Here is a 20,930-nt window from a genome sequence, read left to right as displayed (position 1 = left end):
TAATATAATTACATTTGCCGACATCTGAAACTACTAATTTAAAAAAAAAAAAAAATGGTCGCTGCCCTATAAATTATTTAAATCTAATCTCAGAGAGTTTTAATATAATTTTACTTATTTTTTTTAATAAGTGTTGTCGTTTAAAAACAGATTTGTCTCCTATAATAGTTGTCGTTGAGGTATATACATGTTTTGTAAAATTTACATTAAATATGATTTAATGGGAAGAATTTTCTGTAGTTGCATCGAAAAATTATTATTATGCTGGTCGTCTTTTTCTCGATAATTTTAATGATACAAACAAATGAAAAGATTAGTGATGACAAAATTGCTTAGTCATTTGTCCCAAAATTTGACATGTTTGGTAAACAATGTTGCGTCACCCGGGCTTTCTTTTTCCAACCTAATGATGTTAGTCCTACAAAGGTAGAGGATATTTGTCTCTTTGTATGTAAGAAAAAATGGTTCATACATCCTCTTTTTGGACATCTTAGTTTGAATTTATGATTCTTGATAATTTATTTAATCATAGGACTATCTATAAATAAATGGATATATATATATATATATATAAATTAAGTTATATTAAAAGAGTAATTTTGTTATTATAAAGTATTCGAATAAAGATATGCATCTATTTGACTTTTATGTAAAAACTCAAGTACCATTAAGATATTTATAAAAATTCATGTATTAATTTAATATTTATGGAGAAATTTAGGCATCAATTATGTCATTTGTATAAACTCGTGTATCAATTTAAAAATAATACAAAAAACTCATGTAATAAAATAATTTTTACTCTTTTTCTAAATGATGCAAGAAAAGGGGGAAAAGAAAAACATCTTAGAGCATGTGGTGTGCAACATGCACTACATGCTATTTTTATTGATCTTTTAATTATGAAATATTTTTTTTATTCCATAATTTGAACCCTTATAGTTTAATTGTCACTTTTTCTAAGTATTTATATAATTTAGGTGAAGGGTCCATTTTTAAATTTGTATTTATAAATATCTCCCTCGAACAAAAAAATAAACATGCAGCCGTTAGACGGTGAAGTAGACACTACGTTTCACCCTTATTTATATAATTTTTTAAATAATAAAAATATATTTATAATTATATCAAATACTGAAATTCACGAGACAGTCTGGGCTCTGACGAGGAGACAACTTTGATGAGCGATTTTCTTGGAAGAGACAACGTTGGCGGCTACCTACGTACGACGACTTTTATTGTTATCGCTCTTATCCCCTTGTTCTAATCCATTGTCTACGCCCCATGTCAAAAAGGGATACGAAATTCGTGTGTAAGGAGAAGGAAATGTGCTAACTTTGACTCATCACAAGAAACGTCGATCAAGAATGTCTTGATTGGGATTCTTCATCATCCCAATCATCATAAGCATGAGATCAAAATTGAAAATGTAGACATGTTATACATTTGTTTGATATTTTTTTCGGGAATTGTTTATCGTTTACTTTTTCTTTTTAAATATAAATAAATAAATAAACTGTAACGTCATTTATATTAATATAAAAAGAAAAATTTCTTTACACTCATAAATGACGGCTAAAGATGTTGTCGTATCAATTTTTTGTGAGGTAACGAATGCTCATTTATGATAAAATAACTAACTTATTCAACTTTTTAAAATTTACATTAATTGATAAATTGCTATGAGAAGAGAATATCTAAAAACAGAATATGGAAGAAATTGTTTTTCACAATAAAAAATATAAGTTTTGATTTAGTTTTTGTTTTTATATACATAAAGTTGTTGCCTCCCTCATCTTCGATTTCTTTGCTGGTACTTTCTCATCAAATAAAAATCAAAATGGGCGTTAGGCTCAAAATCCCTGCCCGTATATTCTCAGTTAATGGTAAATATGATACGCTTATTTTATAATTAATGTATAATTATAAAAAAATGAGTTTATTCGATCAGACTTGATCCGTACAAAATTTTTTCCTAAATTAAACATTCGCACAAGTTTTGCACAACGAACTACTTACTTATCCGTCTGGGGCCGGCTGTGCTCTAAAGCATTGCTAATCGTCGCTGGGAGCAACCATGCACTGCACCTCCGACGCTTGCGGTAAATTTCAGTTGGACTTCACCCCCAAGTAAGAAATACGATGTAATTTTCCTTTTCATTGTGGTAATAATTAAATTTCTCCCTAACCTTGGATTCCACTTATTAAAAAACAAATAATTACTTAGACGTGAAGAACAAACAAAATCCCGAGTACACATAGAACAGCAGAACTTGGTTGCATGGGGTACACGACAAGTGGCATTGACACAGCTGTGATGTCTGAATTGGGAGTGACATGCTTGCCTGCCTGCCCGCCCAGAACCTCCCTCCCACCCCCCCAGTTTGTTGGCGAACAAGTGGGGTTGCTGCTGCCTCGACACCTCAACCCCCGCACCACCAACGTGCCAACTCTTCAGCCACACCACTATCTTCCCGCCCTGTTGGCCTATCCACAACCCACCACATGCCAAGCGGGTAGCGCCTTTCTCATTTTCAGGAGATGTGCACCATCACTGTACCACATATTAATTAATATAAAAATTCAAAAAAACACATTCGATGCGTGTGTAAATTAATTAATTAAAAATTTATGCAAATTTTTCCAGCAACGTTAATAATTTTTATTCAAATTAACGGCAGGAGGTTCAACGCAAATGAAAAATTTTCGAAGTGGGTGTACGTACAGTTTTAATTTTTTTAAAAAAGTATATAATTTTAAATTTTCAGAGGGTATAAAACTCATTATTATAATAAAATAATAATTTCTAGTCGATATATATAATTAGTGACAATATCATGATTGAATATGCATGCGCATATCAATTGTGATCATTATTTTTTTTTTTTCTTTTTCAATATATTTACAATGGGATGAAAATAAGGCCAAGGACATAAAAGAAACTTCTGAGTTGGTGCACGACCATATCACAAACCCTAGAAAATTACTAGTTTGCCCTCTCGATGAAGAATGTCAACCATAAAAATAGAAATTAAATAAGGGGTAAAAATGAGATTACACACTTATTATCGTAAGTTCTTGTTCATCTAGTCGGATCTAGACACTTGTTCACTTACAAAATGGTCAGTCCAATGTCGGACAGTGCCCACCTAATTAAATTTTTTTTGTCCATTATAATTATATCCAATTTATCCCCTGGTTAATGTCTGTAATGCCCCTGAAGTTGGGCCAAATTTCAGTGGCACTAGGGCTACATTAATGCGTGTCTGACGTTGGATCTTGCCTTCTTTTCACTTGTGGGCAAATCGGTAAAACCATTAAACAATTCAATTTTAGTCCTTCACAGTAAATGCATGTGTGTGGACAATTAATTTAAATTTTTTAAAATATATTAATTAGATTAATAAAATATTAAAAAGTACAAAACATGAACATAATTAAAAAGAAAAATGAGAGAAGAAAAAGAGATGTGAAAGTTGAGAAAAATAAAATTAAATGGGAAGTTAAGAAGAGAATAAAGAAAATTAATTAAATATTAAAAAATAAAAATCGACATACCAAAATTAAACGGAGCGTCAAAAGAGTGCTCTCATTTTATATATAGTATAGATGTTCAGACTATTTTCAGCTGGATGGGAATGACGTAAAGTCCAACTAAGCAATTTTACCCGCATCACTTAAAGGCTGTTTGGATGAACTTATAATTGTTTTAAAAAATATTTTACGAAATATTTGAAATTTTATAAGATGTTACAATGTGTTTATCATATTTTAAAAAGTATGATATGATTTTATAAAATAAAATGAATAATATTTTTAAAACAAAGTTCAATAATTTTATAAATTACTTCAATGATTTTTTATGAAATGTATAAACACATAAAATGAATAAATAAATTTAGCCATACAATATATTAATATCTTCACCATATGATATGAATACCATCGTCATGTATACTTTCGTATTACGTCTAAAGTACGTACTTATTCAAGTATTCTTTTCTATTCATTCAAATCCAAAAGGCCTCGTTGCAATTTTGGTCCTACATTCATAGGCGTTGGGTGCGTTTCGATTCTTTAAGAAATGAAACTCACGATTTAATCTATTATTTTTGTATATTTACGTAATTTCAAAATAAATCTAATTAAAATATTCTAAATTTATTAAAAATTAACACGTATAAACTATCAATCAACTTAAACTTGAAAACGCACGTATCTTACATGTATGATTTTCCAACCATCTTTTAAATTTCTAGAAAAATATGTCCTATGTGACAGCATATGAGATAAGAAGAGAAAATGAAACAAACGACAGTTTCAATATTTCAAAATTTTCTTAAACACAAACTGAAATTAAATTTGATAGAATCAAATTAATTTCAAAATATATATGATATATTTATAGTATGATTGAATATTTTTCTTAATTATGTATGATAATAATCAGTATATTTTATTTATTATATAATTAAAATTTAATTTAATGTTTTAGGAGCGTTTGGTATTTGTCTTTTGGTTTTTTTCCAATATGGTAATACCAATTACTAAAAATAGAAGAGAGCAAGGCATGGAAGTGACAGGTAGAGAAGATTGACACTTTGACAGTGCGCTCCTACTTCTTCCCCTTGCCACGTTTCACCTTCTTCCCATTCTTACACGTCCTCCGCCACCCCCCACCCCCCGCCTATAAATTCTCTACTACCTGAAACGCAGGCCTCCAAACACAACTCACCAATGGAGAGAAGCAACAGAATCTCCGTAGGCGTGCTACCCATCGCAAAAGAACCAATACTCGCCCCCGACGGCCCCAGTAAGCCGCCGCCGGCTTCGGGGAAGAAGCCCGCCGTGGGCCGCTCCAGAAAGGGCTGCATGCGGGGCAAAGGAGGCCCGGAGAACGCCCTCTGCACCTACCGCGGCGTCCGCCAGCGGACCTGGGGGAAGTGGGTGGCAGAGATCCGCGAGCCCAACCGGGGCGCCAGGGTCTGGCTCGGCACCTTCAACACCTCCCTAGAGGCCGCTCAGGCTTACGACGACGCTGCCCGCCGTCTCTACGGGTCCTCCGCCAAGCTCAATCTCTCGTCCGGTGACGGCGGGGACGATTTTTCACAGGTCCCTTCAGATAACTATCCCTCAGGCGGCGGCGAGTTTGTGGTGCCGGATAATTATTACAGGGAAGAGAAGTCGGTGTTCGACGAAGCGAACTGCATGTGGGAGACGCCGACGCTGCTGGATGAGAAGCGGAGCCCGAACTGGCCGGAGAATTTCAGCCAGTATGATTTCATGAACAGAACAATTAGCGGCTGGGATGATTTTCAAGTCCGATGGGCGTTGTAGCTCCAATATTTGTAGTATGTAGTGCTTCCTTTTTCTATTAAATAAATATTTTATTTTCTGCAAGTTGGTTCTGCCCTCACCGTTCTCATTTTTTGGGACGGAAGCAATCGAAAAATTCTTCCTCGAATTAAATTAGGTCAAATTAAATTAATTATATAACATCTGTAATTATATAATTAATTATATATTTTTAATAATAAGTCAATCGTATGATAAATGTATCACACTTGTTAAAAAATTAGTTCAAATTCGATTAAATTTGATTCGAATTGGAATTTTCATATAGTTCTTGTACGCTGTTGGTGAGGGTTATTTTTTTTTTTTTCATCTTTTTTTTTACTTTTTCTGAAACTTTAATTCAGATAGATTTGGTTCAGCTCGATAGTGTAATCAAATGTAATATATGCCTCAAAGTAGCAAAGAAGGTTTTGTATATATATATATATATTAAGTGATAATAATTTTAATTTTATTACAATATAAGTATTAATAATATGTATGTCCACATATTTATATCATTAAATGACAATTTAATGACAAGTATATTTATTGTTATTGTCTTATAATTTTGTATGTGTCTGTCACTAATTATTTATAATAACATAATTTTTTATTATTAGTTTATTCATCGACAGTATTTATTGAAATACTAATATTCTTAGAACTAATATTAATGCAATTAACACATGTGAAAAACCTTTTGAAAATATGCCGATGTTGGATTTTGTACACGTGCGCGTATATATTGTTGTGTCCCGTACGTGTGTTTAATTTTAATGAAGAAAATTATTCTTTATTAATTAAAAAAATGTCAACACCCATTGCAATAAGCTCGAGCTGGGTATGTCGGTGCTGTCGATTTAATTTTGTATTTTATATCATACTATACATTATTTAAAATAAAAATGAACATATGTTTCATATTTCAGAAAGTATTTTATGTATTTCACTATGCACATATAAAAGAAAATAAAATAATTAATGAGCTAATTAAACTAACACGAAGGTGGCAAGCTTGGTTGCTGGTATATTACTTTCAGGTCGGTCCTGTGGCGCTAGTATTTATTGTACAGTTTTCAATTATGGTAAATTACGATGATTTCTTGTGAGGTTTGATCACATAATTATAAACACCTCTCGTTGTTTGAAAAAGTATCAATATCTCCTTGATTTTGATGATTATCTAACAATTAGCCTAATTTGTTAAGTCTTTTATTTATTTTTTATGGTGGATTAAACATTAAATCAAGTCAAGTAGTATATTATGTGTATATGATCTGAAGACAAATTGAGAGTGCAGCCAAGAAATCAGATTTGGACTTTGATTTTAAAAATTAGTTAAAAACCCCATTTGTGTTAAAAATATAAACAGAAAATTCCTTGTGTTTTTATATATTAGTTAAGTTTAGGTGCTAAATTTTTTAATAAATTGTCCGTTATACCCTTGTTATGCAAGTCCTTGATTTTTAATACTTAAAAATCAACGATTTATATTTAAATTAACTTAAAAGATATTATCTTTGTTTATATATGCACACAATTGTATATACATAATTATGTATGCAATTATATATGTTATATATATAAAATACAATATATATATATATATATATATTTGAAGCGTCACCATATGCTCTTGCGACGGCGACATTGTCGTTGCAGAAGGGGGTGGCCATCGCTCAGATTTAGGGTAGTGTCGCCCTAGTCGCCTACTTCACTGGGCCATCATCATCTCCCGGATCCAAGTCGATAGGCGGTGGGCGGCTGCGACGAGGAGATGGTGGGGGTGAGGCCGAGGCTGAGGTGATGTTTTAATTTTCTTAAAATAAGTAAAAAGTGATAATTTTTCTAATTTTTAAAAATTTATTTAAATACTTGTAATGAATATTCTAAATAATTATTTATATTAAATAAAAATATAATTTTAAAAAATTGATATAATGTTTTTATGAATTGATTAATACTTCTATTTATATCAATATTACATTTAAAATACGAATTTTAGTATATTCATTTTTGTTCGGTGATTTTTCAAATTAAAATTTTAATCTTTAAAAAGTACAGGTATTTTTATTAAAATATATTAATATGTCAAAAAGGGGGTCAAAATGAATATTTGCACATATAAAATAATCTTAGGTGGCGGATTGCGCGCGGGTAGGCGGCCAAGCCGCTTGTCGACTCTGGTGCGCTCGTCTCTGCTTTGCTGCTAACACATGCGGTCCCAAAAATAACTACTAATAACAATTTACATTAAAATGGTGATTAAATATAAATATCAAATGATTAATATTTTTATTTTTTTTCATTTTGATTATTACATAGTTTTAAGAATGATAGCATTTGTATAAAAATTGTGACTACTAGACTATGATAAATGAGCATATACTACATGCTTAATAAAAAGATGGCTTAATCTGGCCCAAGACCGTTGGGACTGAGATGATCCTGAGTCTGTTCCAAGTACCAATACTGAATATTTTTTATTTTTCAAAATTAATATTTATTTTTATTATTTTTTGCAGTCAAAGTTTATTAAAATATTTCTAAAATAAATAATAATTCAATTTTTTAAAAATAATTAAAATATGATAGAAATTATCTAAAATAAATAAAATTATAAATTATAAATATTTTATTATTAATATTAAAATAGAATTTCTTTATTTTTTTAATTTTTAAAAATTAAATTTTATTTCTTATAGTTTATGATCAAAGTTTATTAAAATATTTCAAATAAAATAAAATTCAATTTTAAAAAAATTAATAGATACTATAATTTATCTCGAATGTAAACAGTTATATTTAAAAATTAATTTATTATTTAATAAAAATAAAATTATCTAATATTTTTATTCAAAAGAAAAATTTTACTTTTTATAATTTTTGCTCAAATATTAATATATTTTTAGACTGAATAATAATTTATTTCAAAAATAGTAAAGAAGATCTTAGAAATTATTTAAAATAAAAATAATTATATTTTTGAGTTATTTTATTTTATAAAAAAAATTCTTATAGTTTGTGGCCAAGTTGGTCATAATATATATATATATATATATATATATATATTTCTCTCAATGGTACCAAAAAAATGGGATTTTGGTACCATTATACAGGACATTTGAAGTCAAAATCAGTTAAAGTCATGTGAGCCAATAGGAATTAACGGCTGTTAACTGCCATGTGCTTCGCACATGGCCTCTGCAATTAATTTTGAACCAAAAAGGCGTGTTTTTATATTTTATGGTACCAAAAAAGCATTTTGTCCAAGCTAATATATAACCATTTTTCTATAATAATTAAAAAAAAAGAGAGAAAAAATAATTTTAACCCTGGAACTTAGGGTACTATTTTTGGTTATCCACGAATTAATTTTCACAATTTAGTAATGTAACTTTAAAATTTTGATAATTTTAGCTCTTTTTCTTGCAATATGGACGGAAATTGCATGTGACTTGTACATAATCCAATCAAATCACAATTTTAGTTCTATAATTCAATCTGTATAGGAAAAAATATCATTCCCTTAAGTTTCAGGACCAAAATTTTGACTCAATTGGGTCATGCCAAGTCACAAGTAATTTTCCTAATAAATTGGTCAAAAAATGACTAAAATTTCCAAAAAAGTTAAGAGGAAAATACGAATATCGATCCGTACAGAACAAATAATATTGTCTCATAAGTTACCAGACAAAAATGCACTTTTTCCAAAAAAAAATGATAAAAAAGAATCCTTTCCCATTTTTAATTGAATTTTCCTACTTATATATATTAAGATTATTATTGTTTTCTAACTTATGAAAACAAATAATAGAGCAATAGATCAACTTCTAACTTATAGGCCTTCAATTAAGTGGTTTCCTAATTAGTTCAATCATGCAAAATTATTACATGCCCAATTCATAAGCTTAGAGCACTGTGTGAGACCTGCTTGAGGTTGTTGTACTTATAAACTCCTGCACCTATCTCTTATGAATTATGACTCTTCAATTGCTTAATATAAATATTATATATATGCCATTATAATTACCTAAATTTTTTTCTAGTAATAATGTTAAATAAGAACCGATCGATGAAACCTATCTTAAATGATAAAACCGAGACCTCAAATCCCGTCGAATTATGCGTAAATATGTATGTCTCAACTCTTATAATATTTTATCTGATTAATCATTCATACATGTAACTAATGATAATTTTAATATTTTTATTTAATTTTTTATCACTAATATTCTTTGCTTTTGTGATGTCTGAATGAAATACAAATAAGATAATTGCCGTTCTTTTTTTTTAAATTATAATAATAAAAAATAAAAACGACCCTACACAATTCTGTCACCAAGAATTGCGTCTATGCAATGGTCTTGATCACTCTATATCCATGTATGTATATAATAATAATAATAATAATAATAATAATAATAATAATAATAATAATAATAATAATAATATGATAAACAGTGAACAATTAAAACCGATCAAAATAATTGCCAACACAATCAATAAACGCAACCCTCAATTTTGACCTGAATAATGCACCAAATGATTGAATCCAATTTGGAGGCCCCTAGTACTAGTAGTGGTAGTTGATTTAATTTTCTAGGGTTTTTGTGTGACAATTCTACTTCTTTAAACTAATTGTACCACTCTTCATCAATTATTTGGAAACATCATCATGCACACACACACACATATATATATATAGACCCATATACCTCTTACTATCCCAACCCAAATTTCTAACATAAACTACAATTTTTGGTTGGTGATAGAAAAGGGATTACCATAATTTTTTAAAAGAATTTAGGCCGAGTTAAAATGATTTCATTCGTGAATATTTTAAGTTGTTTTTCTGTCTTTTTGTTCATTTTGGCGTTCGGAGATTTGGCTGTTCGTGTGGAAGCCAGGGCTTTTTTTGTGTTCGGAGACTCGCTGGTGGATAATGGCAACAACAACTATCTCGTCACTACTGCTAGGGCCGACGCTCCGCCCTACGGCATCGACTACCCGACCCATCGCCCCACCGGCCGGTTTTCCAATGGGCTTAACATCCCTGATATAATTAGTAAGTATCTATATTATTTATTTACTACTATTATCGACTCACATCTATATGCAAATTTAGTTTTAAAATTTCAGTCAAACATTCTGACAGTTCTCGTTCTCCATCGATCATCATCTTCTGTACCATATACCTAATTTCTTAAAATTATACTGTATAATATGTTATTTTAATAACAACATACAAAAAATATTCTCTACATTTTGTGCAATAATTATTTTGCAATTAGTAAATATATAATTTTACTTTGATTAGGTGAAGAAATGGGTTGGGAACCCACACTGCCATACTTGAGCCCTGAGCTTAGAGGCTCCAAACTACTGGTTGGCGCCAACTTCGCCTCTGCGGGTGTTGGAGTACTTAATGACACTGGAATTCAATTTGTAAGTTAATTAGAAGCGCATTTAAATTAATTCAAGAATTATTTTTAGTATCATAATTTACAATTAATTTTCCTTTTTTATTTAATTAATTACTGCTCGATCCATTATATTTGTGGCCTAACTGTGAACAATCCTTGCAATTGTAAACGGGTGGAAAAATTATATCGTTCGTCCCATAATTTGGATTTTGTACATTTTTTAGTCCTGCTGCTTACATTATTCTAAAAAATAGTCTCATAAGTTTAAAAACGTCACCATTCAGTTCTCTTACCAACTTTTATTAAAAAAGTGACGGAAAGAACCACATCCAGGTCACTAGGCTAGTGTCCCTCCTTTATGAGAAATAACAGCCACATAATTTGCACGTGATTTTTTCTTTAAATTTCAAATGGAAATTGACAGGGGATTGAAAATGATTTTTTTTGGCATATGATGCAACTATTTTCTAGAATTCCCGCAAATATTGGGATTGAAAATATATATTGGGCTTAAACTATGAGACGAAAAAAATACAATTTTTCATTCAAGAATCACATAAAACGAGGAAATGGCGTCGTTTAATTCGCTAATATTTTAATAATTCCTAAGTTGATTAGGAGAAATTACAGAAAAACGTAAAAATGTAATTTATTTATTTATATATATGTTTTGGGGGGTAATTGTGCAGGTGAACATAATTAGGATATACCAACAGCTGAACTATTTTGAGGAATACCAGCAAAGGTTGAGAGCAGAGATCGGAGTAGACGAAGCTCGCAAAGTTGTGAATGAATCACTTGTTCTCATCACTTTGGGGGGCAATGACTTTGTCAATAATTACTATTTGGTCCCTTACTCTGCACGTTCTCGACAGTATTCCCTCCCAGACTACGTCCCCTTCGTCATATCTGAGTACAAGAAAGTTCTCCGGGTACATCAATCATACCTACTTTCTCTCTCTCTCTCTCTCTCTCTCTGGATGCTCGTTTAATACCTCATTGGTTGACAACAATTTCAGAGACTATACACACTCGGAGTGCTTCGAGTTATAGTGACGGGAACAGGGCCGTTAGGGTGCGTGCCGGCAGAACTGGCGCTGCATAGTAGGAACGGTGAATGCGCGGAGGAACTGATGGAGGCTGCACAGCTCTACAACCCTCAACTCCAGGATATGCTCAAAGATCTCAACGACGAGATCGGTCGCAAGGTTTTCATCGCCGCCAATACTAATCAGATGCACATGGACTTCATTTCCGAACCCCAACGTTTCGGTAAGTGTAAGTGTAAGTGTGTTCTTTCAGTTTTCAGTTTACAGTTAAACCCTAACACTAGGGCATGTTTGTGGGGCAGGATTTATAACCTCAAAAATAGCTTGTTGTGGGCAAGGGCCATACAATGGGATAGGGCTATGCACACCTTTTTCAAATCTGTGCCCAAACAGGGACTTATATGTGTTCTGGGACCCATTCCATCCATCTGAAAAGGCCAACAGAATCATAGTACAACAAATCTTGAATGGAGACAACAAGTACATGCATCCCATGAATCTTCGTACCATGTTGGCTATGGATTCCAAGGCTTGACCCCCATTTTGATTGAAACTCAAAGCCCAGCTCAACCCCATTTACCATCTTAATTATACTCAATTTTAATTACTTGTATTTTCATATTTGTAGTTTGGTGTTGATGGTGTGTTTGTGTCATTGTAAGGACCTAATTTCATCAATTTCATTCAATAAATAATGGAACATGACTTCTTGTGTCTCCAATTGCTTATAATTATTTCTTCTTCTTTTTTACTTTTTTTTAGCCTTTGCTTATGTAATAAATGATTAAAGAGATCCATCGATTAATTTAGATTTTTTTTTATAGATTTAGGTTGAGAAGAAATTTAATATTTAATCATAGTTAATTGCTATGGTTAAAAGGTATTTAATTGTCATGGAATTAATTTAGCAAACGAATTTTACAAAAATTCCATCACAAATTTGGTATGCCCTGGATTTTTGCAATGGATGCGCGACCTTGAGGTAAAAACTGGCGTAATCACCAGCGGAAAAATGATTATTAGCTATAATTTTAATGGTTACGGACTAAAAATCATGACAAATAGTTTTAATTAATGACCACAGTTAAAGAAAATCAATGCAAAAATATAGATTTTTCAGCAAGAAAAAGTTATTTGTCATCGCTAAGAGCCATGGTAACAATATTTGCCATGGTTTTTAGCTATGGCAAATTTTTTGCCACCTTCACAAATATCACGATTGATACCTTTGCATGATCGTAGTCAACGAGTATTTGTTATAATTATTTTATTTTTTAATAATGACAATTAGCTATAATTAATTATTGCAATTTTCTGTAGTGAATAGATGCAACAGTTTAATGGCTGACCGTTGCAAATGATCATAGCACATTCCTGCCAACTTTGACATTCGCTACAGATGTTACAAAACAACCTGCAGCAAATTTTGCAACAGATATTAATTAATACATTGTATAACAATATTTTTTCACATTTAACCAATAGATATTTTGGCCCATGACCTAATTGGGAGGCTTAGCCCATATCCACCCAACCTAACACACCTGGATGGCTCTATCCAATCCACCACTCCACCCACTCCAATTTTGACCCGACGACCCGATCCATCACTTAAATACTCCACATCTTTTCGTTCCTGTTTTCGTTCGTCTTATTTACCTCTTCTCTCTCTCTCTCTCTCTCTCTCTCTTTCTCTCTCTCTCTATATATATATATATATATGACCTCAGAATTCTCTATCTCCTTCGTCTTTAATGTTCTACCACTATAAATTTTCTGGTGGCTTCTGGCTTTTAGACACAAGAGAGAAAAATCGGTAGCAAATAAGGAGAAACATGAGTAGTTGGTCTGCGGTGGATGAGTGACATAGCCTTTGTGGCTGGCCTTTGTGGTATGTTGGTGTGAGCAACCGGAGTGTTTGGGTTGCCGGCCTTGGTGGCCATGAGCTCTTCCTTTACGATTCGACTCCTTGAGCCATTATTCTTTTTTTTTTTATTATTTCAATATTTTTTTTGATATTTTATAATTTATCTGTTAGTGTTTCTGTAAATCGAGATTGTAATGTTATAGATTTTCTGTAAACCTCGATTTTTTGTAATAGATAATTTAGAGTTTTATTTATTAGGTTCATTAAGGGGATAAATTTTCAATAATATAATCTTGTGTCGTAATAACAAAATATTTATCGAGTCCCACGCATCAATAATCACGTTATTATGATCAAATCAAACTGGCCAAGAATACAATTATTAAGCTTATTTTAGCATCCTTGACTTTTTCATTTTTTTAGAATAATATTCGTGCAATCATGTTTATTAATTAGTATATTAAAATAAAATAATCCCATTATGCGTTTGAGCAACAACGACATGCCCTCTTCTTTTTCTTGATTGAGAAGCGCAGCAATCACATCGATGTTTTTGGGACCCAAAGATTCAACTAACATAACGATCGACTTTTTGTTTTAATTTATATTCTTTTATTCAAGAAATAATAACATTATTACATAAGTAACTATTTTTATAATGGAAGTATAAATAAATATTAACCCATATCAACACTAAAAAAAAACACTATTGATTATAACTAAAATCATGGTAAATAATTATTAATAATCACAGTAGATAAATAGAAACTAATGCATAAACTTAAATTAATTATCCATCTTGTAAACTATTTTTCCCACTATTTTGAGCCATAGTAAATATTTTTGCCTTAATTTTTAATCATAACAAATATTTTAGTCAAACTCACAAGAATTATGGTCAGCAACCGTTGTGTGGCTATGGTCAATAAATATTAACTACGACTTTATATTTTTTAAACATGACAATTAACCATAATTAAATGTTAAATTTCTTAAAATCAACATAGTATTTACTGGTGCGAGATTTTTTTTTTCTTTCTTTTTTTGTTGTGTGGTCTTTGTTGAATATTTCAAAGAATAATTTCCAAATTAATCATATATATTTTGTCCAGTTATTTTTAAAATCACATAAATAATATATATATATATATATATATTACAATATTCATGAATAATTATTTTTTAAATATTTCGAATAGCACAAATTACAAGTAATTTACAATTAACCCAAAAATTAAAAGTAGCTCAGACTTCATTTTCGTGAGTTATAACATATAGTTAATTGTAACGTGAAGATAGTGTCACGTCTATCCACAATTTGCATACATAGACTAGACGTGATTTCGAGGTCAAGAAAAGTAAATTTGCATTTTTCTGGAAAAACTTAAATACCTCATTTCAATATACATTTAATTCATTTTGTTTTATGTCAATCAAAATACTCTCAAAATGCCACTATCTCTTATCATCACTAGAAATTATGTACTAACAACTACATACTAATTAAATTGTATTTACTATTCTATATGTAATTAAGTGATGGCAATTTATAGATTTTAGTTACAAGGGTGACAAATTATAACCTATAATTCAATCATTTTTAGCAATTGAAAGATTTCAATCATCGAAAATTGACGATGTGGACGAAATTAGGGTTTCAAATTGAGTTTTTTTGTTGATGGAGCATCCAATCAGCCCTCTCGTCGTGTAAGCGATGTGTAAATTGCAATTTATGCCATGTATGTTTGAAGATGGTATTTTAAGGACTGCAGTTCAAACTGATGCCAGTTTTTTGTATATTATTATTTGTATTTCAAACATTGTTATCATATATTTTTACCATATTAGTTTATTTTGACACTTATTTTCTACACTCGGTGTTATTAGCTTATATTGTTACAAATCAGTCAAATAACATTATACTTATAAGCGATCATTTACAAGTCAAAACAATGTACTAATACGCATAAGCTGATGACATGAGGGGGGACCTGAAATTGCTAGCCTTTTGTAACGACAACACTTAAAATGTTAGTCCCCAATATAAAGGATATAAAATACACCCTAAACCCGTAGGAGAGGGTGACTTGGCGGCCCTCGTGTCTGCATGCACAATTGGCAAAAGGTCATTCGGCCACCTAAAAATAGGACAACCACGTAATCTGTGACACGGCCCAAGGATCTAGGCAAATCACTACATTCACTCCAACCACTCCCTGGAATGTGGAATCTATCCCCCGAGAAAGCTCATTCGATCAAGAGTTCCTAATGGGCTCAATCATCAAGATTCCTCCCAAATTTGCTGGAGTTTTATCCATAGTAACTATTAGCGTGGACTACAATTTGATAATCAACAGAGGACTGAGGCTATAAAAGCCCTCTTCATCGAATTTGAGCGTTGGATTGCTAATATATTTTTTACATGTTCCCTTTAAAATTTATAGAAAATTAGGTTGGAGAACATCAAGTTGGAACCTAAACCTATAAAGAGCAACTTTTTCTTTGCATCAATATTCATTTATCATTATTGTTAAGCGATACATAGTAATTTAAAGTGTAGGGAATAATTCTGCAAAATTGCAATTTTCAATTGATTTTATTCTTTAAAACTATATAATTTAATTCTCAAATTAAATTTAAATATGATTAAAATTATTATGTCCCTACCGAACTAAAATTACTGCAATTTCCCCAAAAAAGTGTCAGCAATAAAATTCCACTCATTTTCATTTCTCTTTACAACATATACCTTGTCAGCTTCAATACTTATTTCTGAAAATTTAATTATAACTCTATCACGTTTTATGTAATTAATTAATTGGAAAAAATGAAAGAAAAGGTGTAGCAATTAAGGAGTGACTGAGAAGAAAAGAAAGGGGTGGGGTGAGAGTGGGTGTTGGAGGAGAATTAATGGGGAAGATTGTGTGGTGGCAGAGGGCAGATGCTTATATTGAATTGGGGTACTGCAATAAAGGAGGGTAGGTTTCAATGATATATAATGCTTTGATTATCCCTCTTTCTTTTTCTGCTTCCTTTTCCCTCTTCTATCTTCCATCTTCATTTATTCATTCTGCTACTCTGTGTTGTGTGTGTAAAACAAAGCATTTCAGTCGTCGTAGTTAATTTTATATATATATATTAATCCCATGCAGACAAATGCTGCAGCTACCTATCTGCAGACAATCATATATATGAAGTTGATCGATGCTGAATGTGTGTGAGTGCGTGAGAGAGAGAGTGTGTGTAACCCCACACCCGTGTGTGTGTGAGAGAGAGAGAGAGAAGGGGGGGTGGGGGGTATGATCACTGCTGTTTCAAGAATTGAATAGAGATCATTTTCCAAGATTGGGTTGTCGTGTTAGTGTTTTGTGTGTTTTGGGGGGGTTTCTAAGTGGTGGCAGTAATGGTGAAGTAGTGTGTGTGTATTTCTTGGGGGTGTGAAGTAGTGTTGTTATGGGTAGAGGGTTTTCAGGTCTTGTGTTTCCTCTTCTAATTATGCAACTCTTCTTCCTAATTGTCTTTTTGTGTGAAACAACTTTGTCTTTGCCCATTTCCACTCCTTCAAACTACACAAAATACAGACAAGTTAGCAGCCTCAGACTGGACAGGATCCAGAGGCATTTGGACAACATCAACAAACCTCCTGTCTTCACCATTCAGGTATACGCATATATATATGTATACTGTGTTGATGGTTTTCTTGATGAGTAATCAGTTTTGTTGTGGTCATGAATACAATACTTTTACAGAGCCCAGATGGAGATATCATAGATTGTGTACATAAAAGGAAACAGCCAGCTATGGATCATCCTCTTTTGAAGAATCACAAGATCCAGGTACGTACACCACCATTTCACACACACACACACACACTGAGTGGCTGGAATGTTGCACCTTTAATTAAATGCTGCTTCTTATAATTATATGCTTTTCCAACTTCCAACTACCCAATTTGGATGTTATTTCATCTTATTTGATTGTTCATTATATATATATATATATATATATATATATATTTTAAGGTAAATTACAACTACATATGGTTGGCATAGTTACGAATGTCTCTCGTTATCTATTTTAAGGTAAATTATTTTAAATTTTTTTTAAAATATATATAATATATAATTCATAATTCAAAAGGGCATTTTGATTAGTTACCATAAAGATTAGATGAAAACCTAATGATGACTATTTGGTTCGTATTGCTAGACGAATGGTAAAATCAGGGAATTTTTTATAATTTTTCAAATAATAAATTGATATTTGTAATGTAACCTATATTTTATTTTATATATACGCATGGATTCATATATAAAATATATTTATTTGAATTATAGAAACATTTTTTTCCGTAAATATATATACACTTAGGATTAATTATAAATACGAATGCACATATATTATAAATTGAAATACTAGATGCAATATAAAATCAAAATAGAATATCCAGACCACCCTTAATTTTTCACTTCACACTACACAAGAGATGCGACTCTTTTACCATAATTACTTAATTACCATCATAAAAAATGAAAAATCGTGGCATACAATAATTGACCACAAGATAACCCATTATTTCGTCAAGCGAGGTCAGAACATTCGTCGTAGTTCAATTATTTTGATATTAATCATGATCAAAATTTTGAGTTATCACATTGGTTTGTTTAATAAGATTAATCGTATTAATTCGCCACGATTTGTCGTCATTTCCATTAATAATCATTTTTCACTGTGGTCATGACGTAAAAACCAACATTGATAATGCGCTATTAACAATTAATGACACAGAGAGTTCCACCAAAAATGCCAAAGAACACAAACACCACGAGAAGCGTCAACGGGTTCAAAGGGGTTTGGCAAATGTGGCACGAAAAGGGGGAGGTGTGCCCGAAGGGGACAGTGCCCATCAGGCGCAGCACAGTGGATGATGTGCTGAGGGCTAAATCTCTGTATGATTTTGGCAAGAAACGGAGCAGATCGGTGCCTCTTGCTGGCCGTCGACGGGCCGATGCGCCTGATTTTGTCAGTGGCAATGGCCATGAGGTATGTCAATTAGTTTGGTTTCTTCTTCAGGTACCACGTACGTACTTGTAATTCTACATGCATTGATGATCATGAGTGAAACACACACACACACACAAACGTTTGTGTATGTGTGTTGAAGTATGGGATATCTTCATTATTTGTCCTTTTTCTTGCAAGTTTTTGGGGAATATTAAGATTTTAAATTTTTTAGTTACGGGCATGGCAATTTTAGTTTTAGACAATTTTTCCTGTAGTTCTAAAAATATCGTACACTTAGTCAAATGTGGTTGGAAAAGTGCACATGAAGTGGTCAAGTGCACTTTTTTTAGCTGTTTTAGCAAATTTTGGCCAGTTTGTCCTTTATATTTTGCAATTTTTAAATTACAAATTAAAATTAATAAATTCATACGGGACCAAATTTGTCAACTATCATACTTACAGCACTTATATTACAATTTTTCCAAATTTTAGGTATACAACTTGAGCAATTAATGTGGGAGAAATTTTAGTTCGAATAGGGTCCGTCAAGATCTAAATCAATTACACGATAAATATAAATATATTTGTCATGTTATCAGTGTACGGAGAATTGAAAAGATCAGATAAAGTATATATATATATATAGATAGATGAATGAATTAATAGCATGCAATATTGAGATGATGATATTAGATACAGAATGCCATTATTGATGCACATACATACACCAAGTTGGTTTAATTAAGAAGTGGTGGTGTTTGGAATGTATAGCACGCGATAGCATACACAACATCATCAGGAGACGTGTACGGTGCAAAAGCAACTATTAACGTGTGGGACCCAACAGTGGAAGTGGCGAATGAGTTCAGCCTCTCCCAGATTTGGGTTCTGTCTGGTTCCTTTGATGGCACTGACCTCAACAGCATCGAAGCTGGCTGGCAGGTATTCCTTCTCACTCTACCACCACTATAAAATATCTAAAATTCAAATTCAAATTTCCTATAAATTGAAATTCTGAAGCAATGATGGTTGTACTAGTCAGGTTAGTCCGGAGATGTATGGCGACAGTAGACCAAGACTATTCACGTATTGGACGGTTAGTGAATAGCCGTCGGAGCGGCTATTTCTCCACTTAATTTCAATTCACCAATGGACTTGGGCTTCAAATATAATTTTTTGTGAATGCAGAGCGATGCATATGAATCAACAGGGTGCTACAATCTTTTGTGCTCGGGATTCGTACAGACCAACAGCCGAATAGCCATCGGAGCGGCTATTTCTCCAGTGTCATCCCAGGGTGGAAATCAGTACGACATCACCATCCTCTTATGGAAGGTCAATCAATTTCTCACTCTTATTCTAAATTTCAAAATTATGTGATATAATATACCTTATATTAAAGAAATAAATATAGGATCCCAAGTTGGGCAACTGGTGGATGGGCTTCGGCGACAACACACTAGTGGGCTACTGGCCCAATGAGCTCTTCACCCACTTAGCCGACCACGCCACCATGGTCGAGTGGGGCGGTGAGATCGTAAACTCCCGTCCCAACAACGACCACACATCGACTCAGATGGGGTCCGGCCGTTTTGCGGAAGACGGGTTCGGGCGGGCAAGCTATTTTCGGAACCTAGAGATTGTGGACGCCGACAACAGCTTGGGCTCGGCCCAAGACATCACAACCTTGGCTGAGAACACAAATTGTTACAACATCATGGGCTCCTACAACAATGAATGGGGCACCCATTTTTACTATGGTGGGCCTGGGAAAAATCCACTTTGTCCATGATCATACACAAATTAATTAAACCTAATCAAAAATTCTTCCTCGCTCTTGTTTTTATTTTTTAGTTTTTTTTTTAGTTTTAATAGTGTAGAGTTGATGCTATTTGCAAGTATGTTATTGTGCAAGTTTATTTTCAATTTTTTAATTCTTTTTTTTGTTTTGGCTGGAGTCGAGGAAGCAGATAGTTTCAATTAGAAAAATAATTATTTATGAGATATATTACTCGTGATCGCAAATATCCTGATATTTGATGTATATTATAGTTCCGAATATTGGTTTATATATTCTTGTGCATGTTCCAACAATTATAAGATGAAATCTCATATATAGTCATTTAAATTTAAATTTTAAATTTTAAATTTTTTATCATTTGCGTTCGATCTCATTAGTAAAATATTAATATATCCAATAATTTGAAAGGAAATAAACTAATGAAACATGTTACACTATGCTGATTT

The 20,930-nt window shown here is 32.1% G+C and overlaps 3 protein-coding genes across 3 annotated transcripts; all 3 read left to right on the top strand.

The window, feature by feature from the left end:
* The first annotated feature begins 4,688 nt into the window (after nucleotides 1-4,688).
* Nucleotides 4,689-5,400, top strand: LOC105166938 (uncharacterized). Its single transcript, XM_011086458.3, has one exon. It carries the CDS (start codon nucleotides 4,738-4,740, stop codon nucleotides 5,335-5,337), a length of 600 nt encoding a protein of 199 aa, XP_011084760.2. The 5' UTR covers nucleotides 4,689-4,737; the 3' UTR covers nucleotides 5,338-5,400.
* Nucleotides 5,401-10,054: 4,654 nt separating this feature from the next.
* LOC105166903 (GDSL esterase/lipase At5g33370) lies at nucleotides 10,055-12,543 on the top strand. The gene is made up of 5 exons (XM_011086422.3): nucleotides 10,055-10,405; nucleotides 10,658-10,785; nucleotides 11,453-11,695; nucleotides 11,783-12,035; nucleotides 12,115-12,543. Exons 1-5 carry the CDS (start codon nucleotides 10,159-10,161, stop codon nucleotides 12,345-12,347), a joined length of 1,104 nt encoding a protein of 367 aa, XP_011084724.1. The 5' UTR covers nucleotides 10,055-10,158; the 3' UTR covers nucleotides 12,348-12,543.
* Nucleotides 12,544-16,686: 4,143 nt separating this feature from the next.
* On the top strand, nucleotides 16,687-20,708 carry LOC105166904 (protein neprosin). Its single transcript, XM_011086423.3, has 7 exons — nucleotides 16,687-17,339; nucleotides 17,429-17,515; nucleotides 18,468-18,722; nucleotides 19,455-19,625; nucleotides 19,726-19,779; nucleotides 19,872-20,018; nucleotides 20,098-20,708. The coding sequence occupies exons 1-7, from the start codon at nucleotides 17,133-17,135 to the stop codon at nucleotides 20,473-20,475; spliced, it is 1,299 nt and encodes a 432-aa protein (XP_011084725.1). The 5' UTR covers nucleotides 16,687-17,132; the 3' UTR covers nucleotides 20,476-20,708.
* Nucleotides 20,709-20,930: the final 222 nt, after the last annotated feature.

The sequence above is a fragment of the Sesamum indicum genome, linkage group LG7 (genome assembly GCF_026168435.1).
Source record: "Sesamum indicum cultivar Baizhima isolate 11 linkage group LG7, ASM2616843v1, whole genome shotgun sequence".
Classification (NCBI taxonomy): domain Eukaryota; kingdom Viridiplantae; phylum Streptophyta; class Magnoliopsida; order Lamiales; family Pedaliaceae; genus Sesamum; species Sesamum indicum.
Note: the sequence above shows the minus strand (reverse complement) of the source record. Positions and strands in the feature narration are given on the sequence as shown.

What these genes read in the sequence shown, in the direction of transcription:
- LOC105166903 (XM_011086422.3), top strand. Translation starts at nt 10,159, where the DNA reads ATGATTTCATTCGTGAATATTTTAAGTTGTTTTTCTGTCTTTTTGTTC. An exon ending in TAACATCCCTGATATAATTA is followed by an intron (nt 10,406 to 10,657) that starts GTAAGTATCTAT and finishes TACTTTGATTAG; the next exon opens with GTGAAGAAATGGGTTGGGAA. An exon ending in TTCCGAACCCCAACGTTTCG is followed by an intron (nt 12,036 to 12,114) that starts GTAAGTGTAAGT and finishes TTTGTGGGGCAG; the next exon opens with GATTTATAACCTCAAAAATA.
- LOC105166904 (XM_011086423.3), top strand. Translation starts at nt 17,133, where the DNA reads ATGGGTAGAGGGTTTTCAGGTCTTGTGTTTCCTCTTCTAATTATGCAA. An exon ending in TGAAGAATCACAAGATCCAG is followed by an intron (nt 17,516 to 18,467) that starts GTACGTACACCA and finishes TTAATGACACAG; the next exon opens with AGAGTTCCACCAAAAATGCC. An exon ending in TCACCATCCTCTTATGGAAG is followed by an intron (nt 20,019 to 20,097) that starts GTCAATCAATTT and finishes AAATAAATATAG; the next exon opens with GATCCCAAGTTGGGCAACTG.
- LOC105166938 (XM_011086458.3), top strand. Translation starts at nt 4,738, where the DNA reads ATGGAGAGAAGCAACAGAATCTCCGTAGGCGTGCTACCCATCGCAAAA.